At 40.7% G+C, this 20,361-nt stretch overlaps 2 protein-coding genes across 2 annotated transcripts; one reads left to right on the forward strand and one right to left on the reverse strand.

Annotated features, from left to right (window-relative positions):
- Nucleotides 1–65: 65 nt before the first annotated feature.
- On the reverse strand, nt 66–18,276 carry LOC145491916 (uncharacterized). Its single transcript, XM_081471213.1, has 3 exons — nt 16,261–18,276; nt 11,273–11,311; nt 66–3,509 (listed from the first exon to the last, which is right to left on the reverse strand). Exons 1-3 carry the CDS (start codon nt 16,285–16,287, stop codon nt 1,674–1,676), a joined length of 1,902 nt encoding a protein of 633 aa, XP_081327339.1. The 5' UTR covers nt 16,288–18,276; the 3' UTR covers nt 66–1,673.
- Nucleotides 18,277–18,367: 91 nt separating this feature from the next.
- On the forward strand, nt 18,368–19,703 carry LOC145493946 (kelch repeat and BTB domain-containing protein 2-like). Its single transcript, XM_081473441.1, has one exon. It carries the CDS (start codon nt 18,368–18,370, stop codon nt 19,064–19,066), a length of 699 nt encoding a protein of 232 aa, XP_081329567.1. The 3' UTR covers nt 19,067–19,703.
- Nucleotides 19,704–20,361: the final 658 nt, after the last annotated feature.

Here is a 20,361-nt window from a genome sequence, read left to right on the forward strand (position 1 = left end):
CGTTTACGTCGTAAAACCAAAGTAACCATTCTGCCAATCGCAAAGGATACAGACAATCCAATGAACCAATCAGCACTCGATCGAAGTAATTACAAGTAGCTGACGAGCAAGTCACGATTGGCTTAAGTTTTACTTCTGATTGGATAAAAGAAAAGTGGCGCGAGTTTTTTTCAAGGCAATCGAGTAGTGTAGTAATGCACAACCAAACCCTTATCGACACTCAAGCTAAAACCGCTCTAAGTGGTAGTCGTAAACCCGGGGGGGGGGGCACTACCATATATGGGTTATATAGGTATGTGCCGCTGTGAAGGGTATGGTTTTCAAGCAGTTTACTCTAGGACAGGGTATATAAATCAGAGCGTTTGGGTCTAGAATAGGGTATCATTTTTCACAAAACTGAGTGGTTGGTTGAAGATTTTATCTAGAGTAAGGAAACCAGTAATTGCCACTCAAAAATATAAAAAAATCAAATCGGCAAGTTTAAATTTACGCAAATCAGCCTCAACAGTGTCGATAGATGGGGGAATTTGGGGAGTTTACTCTAGTATAGGTTAGCAAAATTCAGCTGAACTAGCTCTGGTATAGGCTAAGGGTTCCAGGGTCCCAGCGGCAAATCCCCAGCCAGAAATTCCCAAAGTACCCCCACCCCACCACCCAGGGTCGTAAAAGACTTATTCTTATGTATTTTGATATTTTTAATATTATTTATTGTAATTTATGTTATTTCTTATTTATGTTGTGACTAGACGTTTAAAGTAGCTTTATATGTAGCTAAGAGTCAGCCACTTCTTACATCTTGTTCGCCATTCGTCCACAAGAGATCTCTGTCATTCCACTAGTAATTCAATCTCGTTCCCAGAGTCTTCGTTTCCCTTGACCAGCGGTCGGAAAACGAGAGCTCTGGGAGCAATCATTTTGAAATGTAACCGAATTCTGGTGATTCTGCCCATCCGGTTTCACTGCGCAGTCTGCATCTATGGCGCATGCCTGAAATGGTTGCTCCCAGAGCTCTCGAGCTCGTTTTCCGACCACTGGTCAAGGGGAACGAAGACTCTGGGAACGAGATTGCTAGTAATTTGGTTGTGTACGCGTGCGTAAGAAACTTAAGTCAAGGCCGGTGATATGGCAAGTCACCCGCTAATGCTTTCAATGATTTTTAATCAAAAAACAAGAATGAAAAATATATAGGTCCATAAAAGGGCCGGCATATTTCACTGGTTATTAATTATCACCTGCACTAAAATGATGTTCACGCAGAAATATTTCTAGTATAGTTCGGATTCCAAATTTGTCACTGAGATGGTTGCCCTGATTCACTCCATTTAGCACTTCGTAAGAAATCTTTTGACCTAAACTTCAATATTCGTTAAATTGCACGTTAATAAAATTCCATATTCATTAAGTTGCATATTCACAAAACTAAGGTCGAGTGCTAGTGAGTAAAATGAACATCTCGAAAGGAAAGAATGATTTTAGTTAATGTTGATCAAGGTGGCATTTTCTTTGTCACTAGCCCATGTCTTTGTGCAATGCTTTGATTTCTCACTGATCTCTAGAAAACTGCCGCTAGGAAACTTCTAACTTGTCAATATTTCTATTTCATTGATTCAATACTATTGTTATTTTCAACATAGTTTGTGTTGTTTATCAAGCTCTGTCAGTTCTTAGTCGTCCTAAGCTTCTCCACTGACACCATTTTCGTTCTCCACGGGCTCATCCTTGTCTGCTGCATTCTTCTCCTCTGCTTTGCCGCTGTCCTCGTCATTCTTGTTCACGGGCCCATCCTCACCTGTTGCGTCCCTGTCTTCGTCTTTGTCGCTGACCACATCTTCCTTGCCTGCTGGCTCATCCTCACCTGCTGAACTTTTGTTCCCTTCTTCCCCGCTGTCCTCGCCTTTCTTGTCCGCTGTGTCAGCATCTTTTTCACCGGTCAGTGCTTCTAAGATATCAGTCAGAAGGCGCTTTACGTACAAACAGAACTCTTTGACAATGCCTGGGATTTCTTGGGCCTTCTTGCGATTGTTGTTGAACTTTTTTATCTTCCCTGGCAGAGTTAATACATCGGTCTTCTTCTTCAGCAGGCTGTGGAAGTCACGCTGTGGGTCGATCTGTGTTACTCGCTCAATGCACTTCCCGATCCCATGCTGCACGTCCGGTTCAAGTTCCACAGTTTCACTTCCGGCCGATTTGAGGTTCCGGAGTGCTTGCACTGCATCGCGGTACAGCTTCGGAGGTTTGACGCCCTCGATGGACTTTACCTTGATTTCGCCATCCGTCTGGTCGATGTAGATTGTTATGTTTCCCTCCTTGGCGTCTTTCTTCAATTCTTTGATGTAATCTTTGAGCTCTTTCTTTACGTCAATGTTGCAGATCGACTTTACAATATTCTCAAAGGATTCTCTCGCAGCTTGAACGCGCTCGCGCGTTTCCACGAAGGGATTGATTGCGGACGCGAGGGATGTGAACACGTTGTCGATATCATCAAGCCCAAGTGACTCAAACTTAAGCTTCTTATGAAATTCTTCTTTATCTTTGTCTTTCTTGTCCTTCTCTTTCTTGCCTTCTTTCTTCGAATCACTATTTCCAGCCGCGCCTTTCTCCTTTTTCTCCTCGTCTTTTGCAGTATCATCCCCCTCAGACAGCTCCTCTTCCATTTTTCTCTGATCTTCTTCATCAGCAAAGGCGTGATAAATTTCAAGAATGATCTCCTTGGTTTTGAGGCAAAAATCCCGCACCATTTCAGGAGCTCTCTTCACTTGCTTCACATTATTGCTGAACGCTCTCTTTAACTTCGGGATTTTGCCCAAATCCCACATGCTTTTCAATTCTCGTTTCAGAATTCCTTGCACATCCAGTTCGTCAGCCCTCTCAACTGCGTCCTCGCTGCCATTTGCAATGGTCAGCGGCATAGCCTTCAAGTCTTTAGCCAACTTGAGCATGGCATTTATGGCGGTGACCGCATCAGAGATCCCTTTAACTGTCTTCTTTCCCTCTTGGTAAATGGTCGCAGCGCCTTCTTTAACCTTGACTGTAATCCCCTCCGTCTTCAGTCTAGTCTTTAGAGCAGCCACGTATTCACCGAACTTGGCGCGCGGGCTGATTTGCTCTAGAGACATGACTGCTTTCTTGAATGAATCTTCGGCTTTGCTCATCTCTTCACGATTTTGAACGAACGGGTCAAAAGTTGTCTTGAAATCGCTAAAGATGCAATCCAACTCTGGAATGTCGAACTTTTTGAATTCAAGGACTTTAGCTTTCTTTTCCTTAGCTTCAGCTTCTTCCTCTCCAGACCGTTTTCCTTTCTCGTTCGCCTTAGTTCCTTCCTCGTCCGACTTAGCTCCTCTCTTGTCTTTTGTGACAGGTTTAGCTCCTTGCCGAGGACTGGCCTGTCTGAATTCTACACCATGCGCAACATTTTCATTTTCTTTTTCATCACTCTGCTCAAATCCAGTGGAAGACAAATCCCCTGTCAGCGGGTTCTGCAATGGCTTCTGAGCACGCTGGGACGGCTAATGAACACAGAAGCAATTGATCAATGGCTGTGAGAAACAGAGGAAGACTTAAGGGTAACAGAGGTTATCCCTCATATAAGCCTTATTCCCAAGGTAATCCCTCTAAAGCTATTTTCAGATCACTCCTGGTTTTGGAAATCCTAGGAGAGTCTAGAAACAGCCAATCCTGTGACTCGAATTTTGCTCACGTGTTCAGCCCAGGCCGCCTTACGCGCATTTTCACCCTGCACTAGTATAGGGCCCCGACCGCACTGACGCATTTTTAAAAGTACCCGTTTTCGTCTCAACGAGAACGAAGCAAAATATTTTCGCTGACACTAGCGTTTTCGGTTTGTTTTCACCTGTCCACACCAGTGCGTTTTCGTATGAAAAACGCATACTTTTTGATACGTTTTCGCCTTTTACCCAGGGTTGAAACTCCCGAAAACGCTCTTGGAAACGACGGTATGACGCGTTTTCGGCAACGTTTTCAAAAGCCTCCGTTTTCACCTGTCCACACTAGACACAGAGCGTTCTCAAAACGATCTGTTTTCAAAAGGCTCCACTTTTGAAAACGTTTTTGAAAGCCTCCGTTTTCATCAGCGTTTTCGGTCGTTTTTAGTGTGGACGATAGGTGAAAATGCAACGAAAAGTATGTGTTTTTATACGAAAACGCATTAGAGTGGTCGAGGCCTAAAAACTGACGGGAGCACATGCAACGTGCATGATAACATATTTCGTCCGGCGGAGAACTGGTATGGTTACCATTGCTAAAGAAACTTTAGAGTCAACTTTGGAATAAGGCCTGTATGGGGGACTTGAGAACGAATCCACCACAAGTTCGAGTATATATGTAACAAGCGGACAAAAACTTAAGAATGGCTGACTGTTAGGATCGAGAAACGCCGGTCAACCTCCCATTTGACAAATCGCTCATATTTTGCCTAAAGATACCCTTAGGTGACCTAATTCTAAAAATCATATTTAAAGGTTCCAGCGAATTTTTATTTTTCAGAAATTCGCGAAAATTTGAAAGCGCGGTCAAAGTGCGGTTTTTCGTGTAATGAAATGACCGAAATAAGGTGCGAGGACGAAGCGCTGCTTAAGTCTTAAAATAAACTCAATTGACTTCAAACTTCACACAAATGTGGAACAACCACTCTAATTTATTCCTCGCTTTAAACTAATCTCAGATATGTTGATATAGTGGTTTTACGAACCATTTTAAAAACAACTATGAAGCGTGTGAAAAATAACAGCAAATTATAGGTCATGTTTAACAGCATAAAAATGCGTCTGGTACCTCACTTTCCGATTATTTTACTTTACAGCCTTAAAATATCATTATTAAAGATATACCATGCCAAGTTTCATGCTCGAACTCGCAGTATTTCCCTTTGTGAAAAACGAAAATCTATGTCAATGTGTTGGGCGCAAATAACACAATAATTATGCACGAACCAGAGACAAATCAATTTCAATGGCGAAAGTAAAAGGCTATCATTAATTAGAATCCCGTCAATTCACTGCTATCAGGAGAAACATAATGTCCACTGCATAAAAACTGTTTGCAGACGTTTTCGAACCATTGCGCCTTAACTTTGTTTAATTTCGTGTCCGCCGTCATGTCTAGTTTGTCATCGCGTGTATTTCCTTAATGTCAACAACACGTGAATGGTTGTCATAACAAACGCAAGAGATTTCCTGGAACCTTAATGTTTTCGATTCACCAAAACGCTTTAAGTTCGTTAAGACACAATAATGGGTCAACTTGGAATGCTTTTTAGCATCAAGGACGTTAAAGGACTGTAAATTAATCGAGTTGAAATATCTTGAAGCAAATCAAAATCGCGCCCTTATTCTAATTTGGTAAACAGCCGATCTCCGTTCAAGTTAGAGAAGTCGAGAGGTTAATCCGGCAATGTATTACCGGTACAACAACAAAATCAAACCGAGGTCATCAAAAGTGTAAGTTTAAAAGTGTAGTGGCAAGTTCTAAATAAATTTCGCCTATATAAATTGGAAACAAGATGTGAAACGGTCGGACCCGAAACAAATAAACAAAATAATAATACGACTAATTTAACCCGAAAATGTTACAGAAAACATACCTAAAAGCCGTCGATTCCCCTCGATACCACTCCGCATTGCCTTAAAGAGCCCAAGCTTTCTGCTGTAAGAATCAGGGGCCTCATGAATCTGTATTTGTTATATCGGCAACCATGCTGCGTGGCTGATATTCGAGACTCAGTAAAAGTTGTCACACAACCGTACGAGCAGCCCAGTCACGCTTTCACTGCTCTTGCGCAAATGTTCAACAATTCGCAGTTAACATAAACCGACTACAAGTTTAAAGTTGTGACAGTAGATTGAAATGCGCTTGTTAAAGTTGTCCTATCGAAGAACAATTATTTCTTGTTTTTGAATGGCTCTTAGTTGTAGCTACAGTCGGGGAGGGGGGAGAGGGTATTCCCGGAAATTTCGGATATCTGTATGCCGTGGAAGATTAAGTGGTCTCCAGCTCTTAACGCCAACACTGAAACACTAGATGATTCTCGAAGTATCACAGGGGTCACTAAGCTAAATAATTTTGAGTGTAGCTCCGATGAGTCAATTAACCGTTGGCGCGCATATTGCATTGACCGTGGACAGGTGGAAAAACAGTTAAACCGGAAAAGCCTGTTGCACATTGTAATTTAGCGTTGTCCAACACGCAGTCGGTCTGGTTGTAATGTTAATCGTATTTGAGAGAATCTCAAGTTTTCTTTCGACACATACTGGGGTGACATACTGCTAGATGGGCGTGGCCGGGAGCCACGAGTCAAGTCAGTCAACTCGCCATGCTTAACCGAGGGACTGAGTACATTTCTCCAGCGACAAGTGCCTCTCTAAAGTAGACAGCCTATAAAAGACACGAATGCAGCGGCCTTGAAGACATCAATACACCCCTACCGTGCATGGTTACAATCTATGGAAACCTCAGCAGACGCTTCCTCGGTCACACCCGTTGATAATGGCACTGATGTTAAGGTCGCAGTCACTCTTCTCGGTTAAGCATGGCGAGTTGACTGACTTGACTCGTGGCTCCCGGCCACGCCCATCTAGCAGTATGTCACCCCAGTATGTGTCGAAAGAAAACTTGAGATTCTCTCAAATACGATTAACATTACAACCTGACCGACTGCGTGTTGGACAACGCTAAATTACAATGTGCAACAGGCTTTTCCGGTTTAACTGTTTTTCCACCTGTCCACGGTCAATGCAATATGCGCGCCAACGGTTAATTGACTCATCGGAGCTACACTCAAAATTATTTAGCTTAGTGACCCCTGTGATACTTCGAGAATCATCTAGTGTTTCAGTGTTGGCGTTAAGAGCTGGAGACCACTTAATCTTCCACGGCATACAGATATCCGAAATTTCCGGGAATACCCTCTCCCCCATCCCCGACTGTAGCTACAACTAAGAGCCATTCAAAAACAAGAAATAATTGTTCTTCGATAGGACAACTTTAACAAGCGCATTTCAATCTACTGTCACAACTTTAAACTTGTAGTCGGTTTATGTTAACTGCGAATTGTTGAACATTTGCGCAAGAGCAGTGAAAGCGTGACTGGGCTGCTCGTACGGTTGTGTGACAACTTTTACTGAGTCTCGAATATCAGCCACGCAGCATGGTTGCCGATATAACAAATACAGATTCATGAGGCCCCTGATTCTTACAGCAGAAAGCTTGGGCTCTTTAAGGCAATGCGGAGTGGTATCGAGGGGAATCGACGGCTTTTAGGTATGTTTTCTGTAACATTTTCGGGTTAAATTAGTCGTATTATTATTTTGTTTATTTGTTTCGGGTCCGACCGTTTCACATCTTGTTTCCAATTTATATAGGCGAAATTTATTTGGAACTTGCCACTACACTTTTAAACTTACACTTTTGATGACCTCGGTTTGATTTTGTTGTTGTACCGGTAATACATTGCCGGATTAACCTCTCGACTTCTCGAACTTGAACGGAGATCGGCTGTTTACCAAATTAGAATAAGGGCGCGATTTTGATTTGCTTCAAGATATTTCAACTCGATTAATTTACAGTCCTTTAACGTCCTTGATGCTAAAAAGCATTCCAAGTTGACCCATTATTGTGTCTTAACGAACTTAAAGCGTTTTGGTGAATCGAAAACATTAAGGTTCCAGGAAATCTCTTGCGTTTGTTATGACAACCATTCACGTGTTGTTGACATTAAGGAAATAACGCGATGACAAACTAGACATGACGGCGGACACGAAATTAAACAAAGTTAACGCGCAATGGTTCGAAAACGTCTGCAAACAGTTTTTATGCAGTGGACATTATGTTTCTCCTGATAGCAGTGAATTGACGGGATTCTAATTAATGATAGCCTTTTACTTTCGCCATTGAAATTGATTTGTCTCTGGTTCGTGCATAATTATTGTGTTATTTGCGCCCAACACATTGACATAGATTTTCGTTTTTCACAAAGGGAAATACTGCGAGTTCGAGCATGAAACTTGGCATGGTATATCTTTAATAATGATATTTTAAGGCTGTAAAGTAAAATAATCGGAAAGTGAGGTACCAGATGCATTTTTATGCTGTTAAACATGACCTATAATTTGCTGTTATTTTTCACACGCTTCATAGTTGTTTTTAAAATGGTTCGTAAAACCACTATATCAACATATCTGAGATTAGTTTAAAGCGAGGAATAAATTAGAGTGGTTGTTCCACATTTGTGTGAAGTTTGAAGTCAATTGAGTTTATTTTAAGACTTAAGCAGCGCTTCGTCCTCGCACCTTATTTCGGTCATTTCATTACACGAAAAACCGCACTTTGACCGCGCTTTCAAATTTTCGCGAATTTCTGAAAAATAAAAATTCGCTGGAACCTTTAAATATGATTTTTAGAATTAGGTCACCTAAGGGTATCTTTAGGCAAAATATAAGCGATTTGTCAAATGGGAGGTTGACCGGCGTTTCTCGGTCCTAACAGTCAGCCATTCTTAATTTGTACCGAGCAGTTATTGACATTATATTGCAAACTTCTGTGCGACCGTTTTAAATATCTTCTCAAAATTGTACTGTAATTCTGTTTTTGTTTGTGGCAAATTCAAACAATAAAATAAAAATAAAAATAAAATAAAATAAATCATTTCTAATAACACCAAATGTTGAAAACAAATTTTGGAGTTCACGTGAAATACTTGAAAGTACTGGTGAAATGAAACTGATGATGAAATTTTATCTGTGTTTGCACAATTTCTCTGAACTTTGAAATTTATTTTCTCGAGTTCCCATGGGAAACTTTTCGTGGTGTTATCTCAGGCAACAGTTTATATCTTTCGCTTCTAGAAAATACAAAAAGGACTGTAATATACTTAAAGTTATTCTGGTACAAGGTTTCTGTCCATTAAAAACTGAAAATTCCCGATTTCCCTTCATGCGCTCTTTCTGTGAGTGAAGGGTACAGGCAACAGACCTCTGTCTTAAATTCAACTGGCAAACCCTATTTCAACTAAAGTCTCACTGTATTAAAAACTGACTTTTACATCTCGAAAATCCCGAAAAATATCCCATATATTCATGGATCAGCAAAACATGCCCTAGGGACTGCCAAAACGTAGCAAACAATTCTAGTTTCTCATTTATGTATTTTCGGACCGTAGGTCTTTTCAGATCCGATACGCTGCGTTTTTAAAGTATGGTACTGGCCATGCGGTTGAATGTTTAAATGTTTAGGCTGGCCTTATCCAGCCACATTTATTCTTTTGCTTTTCGAGACACCAATCTTGACACTTTGTCTCCTTGCGCCCCGAAACACGTGATGTGGCAACGCGTTTTGCGGGGCGCAAGTGAGTTCAAAGTACGGAACTTGATATAGTGAACGGGTCATTTTGCAATTTATGTGCGTTGGCTGTTGGGCTGGCGTTACATATCTTCGCTACACAGTGCTGGTGTCTCGAAACGTTTTTCACGTAGTATCAGCCTTGCAGTCTATTGTTTGTCTTCAAATAATTCCCTACTACGGGTGGGGCTATGGGTACACCCCAACCTAAGCAGGCTAGCTGAAAGTCCTGTTCATTCTCAGTCAGAGCTATTCGTGGTCTCAAAGAAGCTGAGTTCACCCACAACAGTTACTGTAGGACACGCGAGTGATTTTCCTGATGTTCCCTGGCCAGCCGATGTCGACAAAACTAGGATCGGACCGGATCGGACCGGATCGGACCGGACCGGATCACGGACTGGATCACGGATCGGATCACGGATCGGATCACGGCTCGGATCAAAGAAAAAAATTCAAAATTCAAGATTCAAAATTTTGCTGAGCAAATTACGCTAGAGTGACTACTGTGAGCAGAACGTTTTATTTAATTCATGTGTGATATTCCTTTATTCCTTTGTAATATCAAAGGTAAACTGTCATAAAACGAGTCAGCATGGTAATAATAGAAAGAACGTATGAATCGAAACACAAAAAACTAAAAGCACACTAAACAAATTAAACACCTGATGATTTCAAACAATTTCCGTTTTTGAGACAAGTCTATACTTTTACAAGACGTGAGTTTGGAATACGATATTTCGCACTGGAATAAAACTAAACGAACCATTTGTATTTCAAAGAAATATAGCTGTTTTACAAAAATTCTAGGAATAACATCGATAGTCTGAACGATAACGCAACCCGAGAATAAACAACATTTTAGGAGTTACGTCACGATTTTTACGGTCGTTAAGAGCTGCCTTTAAATGGAATAAAACCTTGAAATGATCGTGTTCTAGGGTAGAAAAACACTTAAAGAGGCAAGAACAAATCAAAACGGAATGAGGATCGTTAAGGATGGCAAAGATTAACAAGGACTGCAAATGACGACCAAGAAAAACTAGGCTAATTTTTTTCAAGATGCGCAAACCGTGACGTAGCTCCTTTAAAGCAAGTCATGTCCTTGAACTTTCGTACGTAAGTTTTCTCATTAACTGTAACGCCAACTGTAACGCTCACATATGACACGAAAATGTAGCCGAGAATTAGCTACTGATACTAACAACAATTTCAAAAACGAGCATGGGAGGTTCACGCAAGCTTCGAGCCAACTATCGTTCAAATATAACTACATCTACCTGTTCATTACAATTTAAATTCGTCGTAAATTAGGCGCTTATGTGGCTCTTTAAATGACCTCTTGTCATTCTCTGTAATTAACATGTCATTACTTGCGTCAATTTCGGGATTCTTATTTTCATTTAACATATTTTAGTTTTCCACTTTTATTTTTTATTTATCTTGTAAACGATTTGAATTTTTTTTTTTTTTTTGGATTCTTCTTTCTTTTAAACTTTTTTTTTTTCTGTGGTCTGATCCGTGATCCGATCCGTGATCCGATCCGTGATCCGATCCGTGATCCGGTCCGGTCCGGTCCGATTCTACTTTTGTCGATGTCGCTAGCCAGCAAACAAAACACATCTTGACCGACAAAATTAACTCAGTCGCCATCTAAGCGCTACGTGACCCGAAGAGGAAAATTTCGCGGGAAGGAGACTGTTCTGGAAAAGTTGAGAGGCACTGCTTGAGATCTATTACGTACAATATTTACCAGTATAATTCCTAGAATTTGTTACCTAAGGTTGTAAGTTTTAATAGCGGCAAGAAGGAAATTGGTTGAACAAAGACTCTTCCAATAATTTCGGTCTTCAATTCAATTCTTAGACAAAAAATTTAAAAGTTTAAATTAGCGACAAGAATAAGCCTTGTTCTCCCCTACCTCTCCTGAAAGAAGGGGCTCTTTTTCGTCATCGGGTTCCTTACAAATAAGAAACAAAGGATTAATGTCAATGGTTTAATTTCTTTCCGAGGGGCTGTCTACTAGAGTGACTAGAAGACTGAAATACCGGGTACTTAAACGATTAGGTTGAGACGAAAACTGTTGAAGCACATAGCTGACTGATTCTTTATTAACCGCGCGGCCATGGGCCGAGCGCGGTTCTAGGTTTACCCGTGGTTTATTAACCGCGCGGCCATGGGCCGAGCGCGGTTCATGGTTTACCCGTGGTTTTTAACCGCGCGGCTATGGGCCGAGCGCGGTTCATGGTTTACCCGTGGTTTTTTTTTTTTCGACTTCGGTGCGAGCAGACCCAAGCTTCCACTCGGCCAAATTTTGGGTCACGCAACCTGTGATGTTTACTCGCCAAAAGCTGTTGAAACAATAAATCTCATCTTTCGCGGGAATAAATTAAAAACCCAGCGCTCGTCAAAAATTATATTTTTTCAGCAGAAATTTAGCTCGGAACATATACATATTTATATTTGTTTGAATCGTCGATAAAATGACCTTTTCCGGATATTTTTTTCCTTCGGGGTCAACCGAAACCTCAGATTACAAAATCACGCCGAACCCACATGTTGCAAAAAAATCTCTTCAAAACCCTGACTTCGAAGCGATATAACACTTCAGCGTTAATAGCTACCACACATCGGCAGGAGGTGAATCTATTCGTTAACAATCCAGCTTTATCGTGTTAAAATTTCAGCGAAATCGAACAAAACCAGAATTAATTAGAATTTTTTTGTGACCTCACTTCCCAGACTTGTCCTAACAAAGGAAGCAACAGTCGCCCATAGCAACCGAAAAACACCAACATAACAAAGCCGACGTTTCGGCCAAAAAACTCCACAATTATCGCCTGAGAGTTTAAACTTGAATGGGAACATCTTTTTCGAACCTTTTTCAACTGATTTAGACGAAAGACTGGCCTCGGCGGGCTACAAAAACGACAAAGAGAAAAAACAGAACAAGACAGCAGAACAAGCCGATAATATTTCATCGCATGGCTTTCGACACGAAAACGAAAATACAGCTTACTTCTGGATAAATTCAGCCTTAGAAGCCAGCAACCGGTCCCAAATTACTTTCTGTATCCTTACAAATGTCCTGATTTCCATCTCCGAAAGATTTTGCCCCAATTTTGAGCAAATAAACATTTCGCCGGCGGCTACCGCCATTACGGTGGCTTGCATACTAAATTAGCTAACTTAACAAAATTCTCCCAAGGGGGGGGATACGACAAATTTGGTGAGAATCAAAAGTAACGCCAATTTTCTGTCACGTTTTCAATCTGTGGTCACTGGAGTGACCAAAATCGATACATCGGTCGGGATAGGGTTTTTTTATGACTTGTGTGACTACTTTGCTAGCCCTTTACTCGTGGAAAACACCAGTTAAATCTAATCATGACTTTTAAGAAAGAAAGCTGTTGTTAATAGTGTTATTATTGTGTCGTTGATATCGTTCATGCCCATACATATCCCGAAGAAAGTTCTAGATTAAGACCATTAAGTCATCGGAGATTTGTCAACGGCTACCACTGATGGTGCAATAATACAGTTTGTGTTGATCAAGTGATGTGATGTCTACAGTAAGAAAAGAATCATCAATGACTGCTTTGGAATGTGCACTGCGTTCCGACGGTAGTGCTAAGCGAACAGTTAAATTTTAAAAGCGCGGTTATAAGATCTAACAGATCTTCTTGTTTTTTTTTCGACTTCGGTGCGAGCAGACCCAAGCTTCCACTCGGCCAAATTTTGAGTCACGCAACCTGTGATGTTTACTCGCCAAAAGCTGTTGAAACAATAAATCTCATCTTTCGCGGGAATAAATTAAAAACCCAGCGCTCGTCAAAAATTATATTTTTTCACCAGAAATTTAGCTCGGAACATATACATATTTATATTTGTTTGAATCGTCGATGAAATGACCTTTTCCGGATATTTTTTCCTTCGGGGTCAACCGAAACGTCAGATTACAAAATCACGCCGAACCCACATGTTGCAAAAAAATCTCTTCAAAACCCTGACTTCGAAGCGATATAACACTTCAGCGTTAATAGCTACCACACATCGGCAGGCGGTAAATCTATTCCTTAACAATCCAGCTTTATCGTGTTAAAATTTCAGCGAAATCGAACAAAACCAGAATTAATTAGAATTTTTCTGTGACCTCACTCTCCAGACTTGTCCTAACAAAGGAAGCAACAGTCGCCCATAGCAACCGAAAAACACCAACATAACAAAGCCGACGTTTCGGCCAAAAAACTCCACAATTATCGCCTGAGAGTTTAAACTTGAATGGGAACATCTTTTTCGAACCTTTTTCAACTGATTTAGACGAAAGACTGGCCTCGGCGGGCTTCAAAAACGACAAAGAGAAAAAACAGAACAAGACAGCAGAACAAGACGATAATATTTCATCGCATGGCTTTCGACACGAAAACGAAAATACAGCTTACTTCTGGATAAATTCAGCCTTAGAAGCCAGCAACCGGTCCCAAATTACTTTATGTATCCTTACAAATGTCCTGATTTCCATCTCCGAAAGATTTTGCCCCAATTTTGAGCAAATAAACATTTCGCCGGCGGCGACCGCCATTACGGTGGCTTGCATACTAAATTAGCTAACTTAACAAAATTCTCCCGAGGCGGGGGATACGACAAATTTGGTGAGAATCAAAAGTAACGCCAAGTTTCTGTCACGTTTTCAATCTGTGGTCACTGGAGTGACCAAAATCGATACATCGGTCGGGATAGGGTTTTTTTATGACTTGTGTGACTACTTTGCTAGCCCTTTACTCGTGGAAAACACCAATTAAATTTAATCATGACTTTTAAGAAAGAAAGCTGTTGTTAATAGTGTTATTATTGTGTCGTTGATATCGTTCATGCCCATACATATCCCGAAGAAAGTTCTAGATTAAGACCATTAAGTCATCGGAGATTTGTCAACGGCTACCACTGATGGTGCAATAATACAGTTTGTGTTGATCAAGTGATGTGATGTCTACAGTAAGAAAAGAATCATCAATGACTGCTTTGGAATGTGCACTGCGTTCCGACGGTAGTGCTAAGCGAACAGTTAAATTTTAAAAGCGCGGTTATAAGATCTAACAGATCTTCTTGTTTTTTTTTTTTTTTGTCGGTGACCAGACGCAGACCTCCGCTCGGCCAAATTCCGAGTCACGCAACGTGTGATGTTTTTTCCGCCAGAAGCTGTTAAAACATTAATACACGGATAATTTTACGGATATTGTTTCCTTTGTTGTGGGTAAAATATATTTTCTTTTGGTTTTATCGAAGCGTTGGATTCAAAGGGATTAATAAATACGCTAAAAAAAGGTATTACGTCAGCCATGGAATGCGTTAACGTTGCAGCTTTCACTTTCGCTACGTGACTAATAAGATCGTGTTTACTTTGGAAGTTTATTTCGCCAGAAGCGACGGTCATTAATTTATTTGCAAGTTTGCGAGTATTTCTTGTGGTTTTAGGCAAATGAAGTAAATTCTTTGGCTCTTTCATCGCAGCGAGTTCATAGATCGGAAGGAAAATGAAATGTTTGCAAGCCAAGCAAAGAACATGTCAGGACATGCAATGATTACGTCATTGGTAGGGAAATAACCACCGTACTAAAGATAGCCGTCGATAACGCAATTCTTGAATTATGTGACTCGTGTGACTTCTTTGCTAGCCCTTTACTCAAGGAAAATATTAAATTTAAACTTGACTTTTAAGAAAGAAAGCTGTTGTTAATAGTGTTCGTATCTTCATGCCCATACATATCCCAAAGAAAGTTCCAGATTAACACTATTACGTCATCGGAGATTTCGCAACGGCTACGACTGATGGTGCAATAGTACAGTCTGTGTTGATCAAGTGATGTGATGTCTACAGTAATCAATGAATCATCAAGGATTACTTTCGAATGTACACTGCGTTGCAACTGTAGTGCTAAGAAAATAGTTAAATTTTAAAAGCGCGGTTTTAAGATCTAACAGATCTTCTTGTTTAATTAACTCTGAAAGCTGAAGAGGCACGTGCAAATATCTAACTGGTTGTGTTACTTCTCACGCTGGTGAATATCGCCGTTGGAAGTTAAAACAATGTATGGAACATTTTCTTTTCATTTTCTTTTAAGAGCGTAAAAGCGGTTTCTCAGCCTTCATTTCAGTTTTAATGTTAATCATGTAGCTGATTGTTTGCGGGGCTGTATGGCATAACGCCGAAATCGTTACACTAGTGACACACATTGTCCCTGAATTGTCACATTTTTGTCAGAAAAGGAGAACCAACACCTTTTAATAGCTCCATTAAAGTACCTTATTTTCCCCATTTAATTTAAAATCTATACATTTTAACCAGGCAGGGTTAATTCTAAGGGATCGAAGCGAAGTCTTTTCTGATCCACGATGGCGTTACCAAGCCGATTATTGCGTTATCACACAACTTAAAGCCACGACCTGTCTTGATTGCACGTTTATCGTGACTAATATTTCTATGGTAAGTATTCATTACACAAAACACAAAGAGAATCTCTTGAAAACACTCAATGCAAGCCAATACAGCAAGCTCATTCTATGACATTTTAAGCCAGTGTTTGTTCAGTCCACTTGCAATTCTTGTATTGATCTTGCGCAAGAAGATGGAATTGTGACCATGTGATCTTTGCCGCTTCTATAACCAGACACAGCAGGCACAATAAGATGAGCGGAGATCACATATTTACGAGTTTGGAAAGCGAAAAAGCAGTTCCTTTCTCCTAGCTGGTTTATCCAGTGTTTGTACAGATGCCTTCGGATGAGGCTTTCTACTTCCGCTTTCGAAGCCCTCATTCGATCCTCTCTATTATTTTCCACACCTCCATAAATAATATAGCACTTAAAAGTTAACAATAGCCTCATCTGATTCACTGAATACTTACGTACCTTGGAACAGCAACAAAGAAACTTCATGTCTTACTATGTTTCAGCCAACTGATCATCAACAGACACCTTAACCCACTCGAGTGTAAATGTGTTTGCATCTGTCGCCAGTATCACGTGACGTTAATTCTTAGAATTGGGGTTAGGAATTAATTTTTTCCTTTTTGTTTCTATGAAAGGTGAAGATGTTACGAGTTTAATATGAAAATGAACAATTGTATAATGCCAATTGCTAATCGCAAGTTTTATTTTTCTCGTTGTTTTTTTATTTGACTGACTAGTCACTGTTCCAGGACGGAGCCCAAAAATTGATCTAGTAAATGTTTTAAGTCATGCTGACGTCACGCAATTCTTCACCGGTCTCATCAACCTCAATCCCAGGCTCTCTCTTTTGCCTCCATTGTTGTTAAGGAGTGAGACCCTGTGTGGTTACGGCTGGTCACGTGATCCTGGTCACCAGGCAAAGGAGAGAGAGCCTGGGAACAAGGTTACAGTCATATTGTCATATGCAGTTATCAAGATAGCGTTCAAATCCACATACCGGGAAACAGAGAGAATTAAATCATGTTCATGATTTCGATTGCGTTGCACCTTTAATTCAAACTACAACGGCAACGACAACAGGGCAGTCGCGTTGTCGTACCGCTCAATACGATACGATGTGATACATTTTAGTCACGCAACGCTTTCGAGTGTAGCCTACGTAGCAGGCGTTCCCGTACGAAGAGCTTTTCCGCATTCTGGCCGCGCGTGAATTGGAACGAGAGCAAAAACTCGTCGAAGCAGGGGCTCATCGATTTTTGCTCTCGTTCCAGTTTACGCGCGGCCAGAATGCGGAGGTACGGGAACGCTACCATACCTTACCATACCATAGTGGTCAACACAATCGGTTCGACATAAGCGTGGCGCATGATGCAGTCACCTCCGCAGCCGTTATTAGGGTCGTCACGCAAAGCGTTGCGTGACGACCCTAATAACAGCTGCGGAGGAGACTACGCATGATTGGAAGTTAGATGTAGAATAGATAGGCACTGCGGCCTACTGGAAACCAGAAACCGCCCCAAGATTTCTTTGAAAATCCAGAAAACTGCAATAACAATCGCTACGTCTAAGAACTAGGCCCGCGAATAACCGATTGTCTTATCGCTTAAACGCGAAGACCAACCACTGATAAAGGAATTAGGAATTAAGACCGAAAACTGCATCATACACCTAAACCGAAAACCGGCATGAGTGCAAAAACCGAAAAACCGGTCTCAAAAATGACCAAGACTGAAAACCCCAATCTCAAAAACAAAACAAAACTATGAACTGACAAAATTCTGCGTAGATTAAATGAATTTTTAATTCTAAATTCTAACAAGTTTCGTGAATAAAATATAAATTCATTTTAAGTTGAAGCTGTCCTTGTCGTCGGCTACCCAGGTTGAGAATCATGTTTATTTCCAATTTCTTACCACTGGAAAAACAGAGCTCGGCCAGACCCGCTGTCTTCATCCCTTTCCCCCTTCTGAATTAGAGCAGGCCTGGAATTTTTTTCGCTGGTCGACTCATGGCCATGGAGCAATATTCGCGATAAATTAAAATCTTATTTTGTTATTTTGTATTTATAATTACAGATGGAGAGATGAATATTAATGTAAAATAATAAGTGAAGCTAAAAAATATGTTCACTAAGAGCTAAATGTAAGTGAGAGGGGTGATTAAAAATAGAAAACCCCTTGAAAACTTGCAGGACGGTCTGTTGGTATCCGGTTTACAGTAACATACTGACTTAATTGAGTTACACTGTATCGTGAATAAATTCCGAAAAAATGCGAAAACTGAGCTGAGCGAGAATAATAACATCGCCTCCATGCTGTGCAGTACATTCAGAATTATATCCATTTTTTTTTTTACTAATTGACAGTAATTTGCAACTTTTGTGGTCCGGGCATTTATCGAGCAGTCTTCCTGTAGGAAGCAACCACGACGCCCTGCTGATAATAACGGCTTCAATTGCTTCGTTCCACCTGCTGCAAACGACTCAATTCTGTGAGTGTTAACGTGTTTTCATGACAGGAAACCAACTGGAGCTGTTATTGGTATAACTCTTTAGTTTAAGGACGCCATGGGACAACGAGGGCAAAGCGAGAAAACGAAACCATTCTCTAAACATTGGCTCATGAGTGATGCGGTTTTGCTTGTAGAAAATGAAACGTTTCACGTCCATCGGAGTATTCTAGCGTCATGTTCTCAGGTGTTTGAGGACATATTCATCACCAAGAATGCAGATGCGATTTCTTTACCCGGTAAAAAGGCAGACGATGTGAGGGAAATGCTTTTTGCAATCTACCCTCATGTATGGAAAGACATCTCCGACGAAAATTGCGTGTGCTTAATCGAACTGGCGCACGAATACAAAATTCAAAGCTTATTGGAAAGGTGCGAGAATTATTTGAAAAACAGGAAGAATTCTGCTGAGGAAGCACTACATCTCATCCTGCTGTCTCAAATGTTTCATTTGAGCGAAGATTTTATTCAATTGTGCATGGAAGTTGCCAAACGAATTCCTCCGTGTTCCCTGGAGGCGAGCGATGTCTTTGGCAAGCTAAATCCGTTAATTGCTCGAGAACTTCTCAAAGAAAGCGTTGATTACTGGGAAAAGCAGAGAGCACAATCTCAGATTTTCAACGCGTCTATGCAGAAAGCCATTCTATATCTTCAAGCAAAAGAGTTGCTGCGGGAGCACAGAAAGCAACGCTTATCTCAATTACGATTTGAATTGACTCAGAAAAGGGCGTTTAAATCTCGAAAACGCGTTTATTAGCAGACTTCAAGAATAGCTTTTCGACATCCAGGACATTTCGCGATTTCGCTCTCAGTGAACTTAAAAACAATTGTTTGCCCTGCCGGCTTTTCTTCCTTCTGCGATTATTTTTTTGCTTTACCCAAAATAACGAAGGGGGGCGGCTGTTGATGTTTTCCGCGTGATTGGCAAGGTGCGCGCGAGAAAAAAAATTTCTTGTCTCAAGCCGGGGAGTGTGTTGACAGATTATGATGTTCGCCGTGTGCAAAATCCAGGAGTGAGGTTGGAAGACCTGGACAGCGTCTCCCTGAACAAGGTGAAAGCCGTGAGCGTGGTATGTTAAATCAGCTAAATTCTGGAATGTTCTTGACTTGCAATACAAACATTAATGTTAACTGCAAAGAATGATTACTGTAATCCTGGAGGATAATAAACATTTGTTCAAGTACTGCATTCTTTTGCAAATATTTCTAAACACACGTATTTGGATATCCTAACACATGTGTTTGGATATCTAATCACGCGTGTTTAAATCTGTTCTTTAAGGATATCAAGGGACATCCATGTGACCCAAATGAGGCCACACAGTTGGTCAATTACCTCATCCATAATTAATGAGTTTGAGAAGTATATTTACTGCACACCGATTTTATATGCATGAATGAACCGCGCGCACTGCAAACTAATTTACGAATGGAGTGGCAGCACCGAAATCCAAGGGTTCACATCATATCCTTGTTGGATTACTTTCAGACAAAAATATTTAGCAACCTATGGAGGTTGATTACTCATTATTTCTTTGTCAAAAGTCAAAAGTACGCGCAACTGCGAAAAACAAGATAGACACCCCAAAAGAAAAACAACGCACCCGCTCGTTGGCTCTTGAATGGTTTTCTCTCTACTCACGAAAAGAAATTTTCTTTTTTGAACGAGAAAAGGCGTTTCACGCCGGGACGCTGAATAGATTTTCATTTAAATTTAAACAAACAAAACTGCGACTTCTCATTTTAGTGAGGAAAATTCATATTTTGGCGAAAACAAAGTGGTATCCCGCGTTTTCCACGCAGATCCCGTGTTTACCACACGCAAATTACTGCGAAAAATAAAAGACGCCCCAAAAGAAAACTGGCAATGCACGGCACGTTGGCTCTTGAATGGTTTTCTCTCTACTCACGAAATGAAATTTTATTTTCTGATCGAGAAAACAACTTACACGCCGAGACGCTGAATAGATTTTCACTGCATTTTTAATAAACCAACAAAATTTCGGCTTCTCGTTTTAGTGAGGAAAATTCATGTTTTGGCGAAAAAAATGG

Source organism: Orbicella franksi, chromosome 7 (genome assembly GCF_964199315.1).
Source record: "Orbicella franksi chromosome 7, jaOrbFran1.1, whole genome shotgun sequence".
NCBI lineage: Eukaryota > Metazoa > Cnidaria > Anthozoa > Scleractinia > Merulinidae > Orbicella > Orbicella franksi.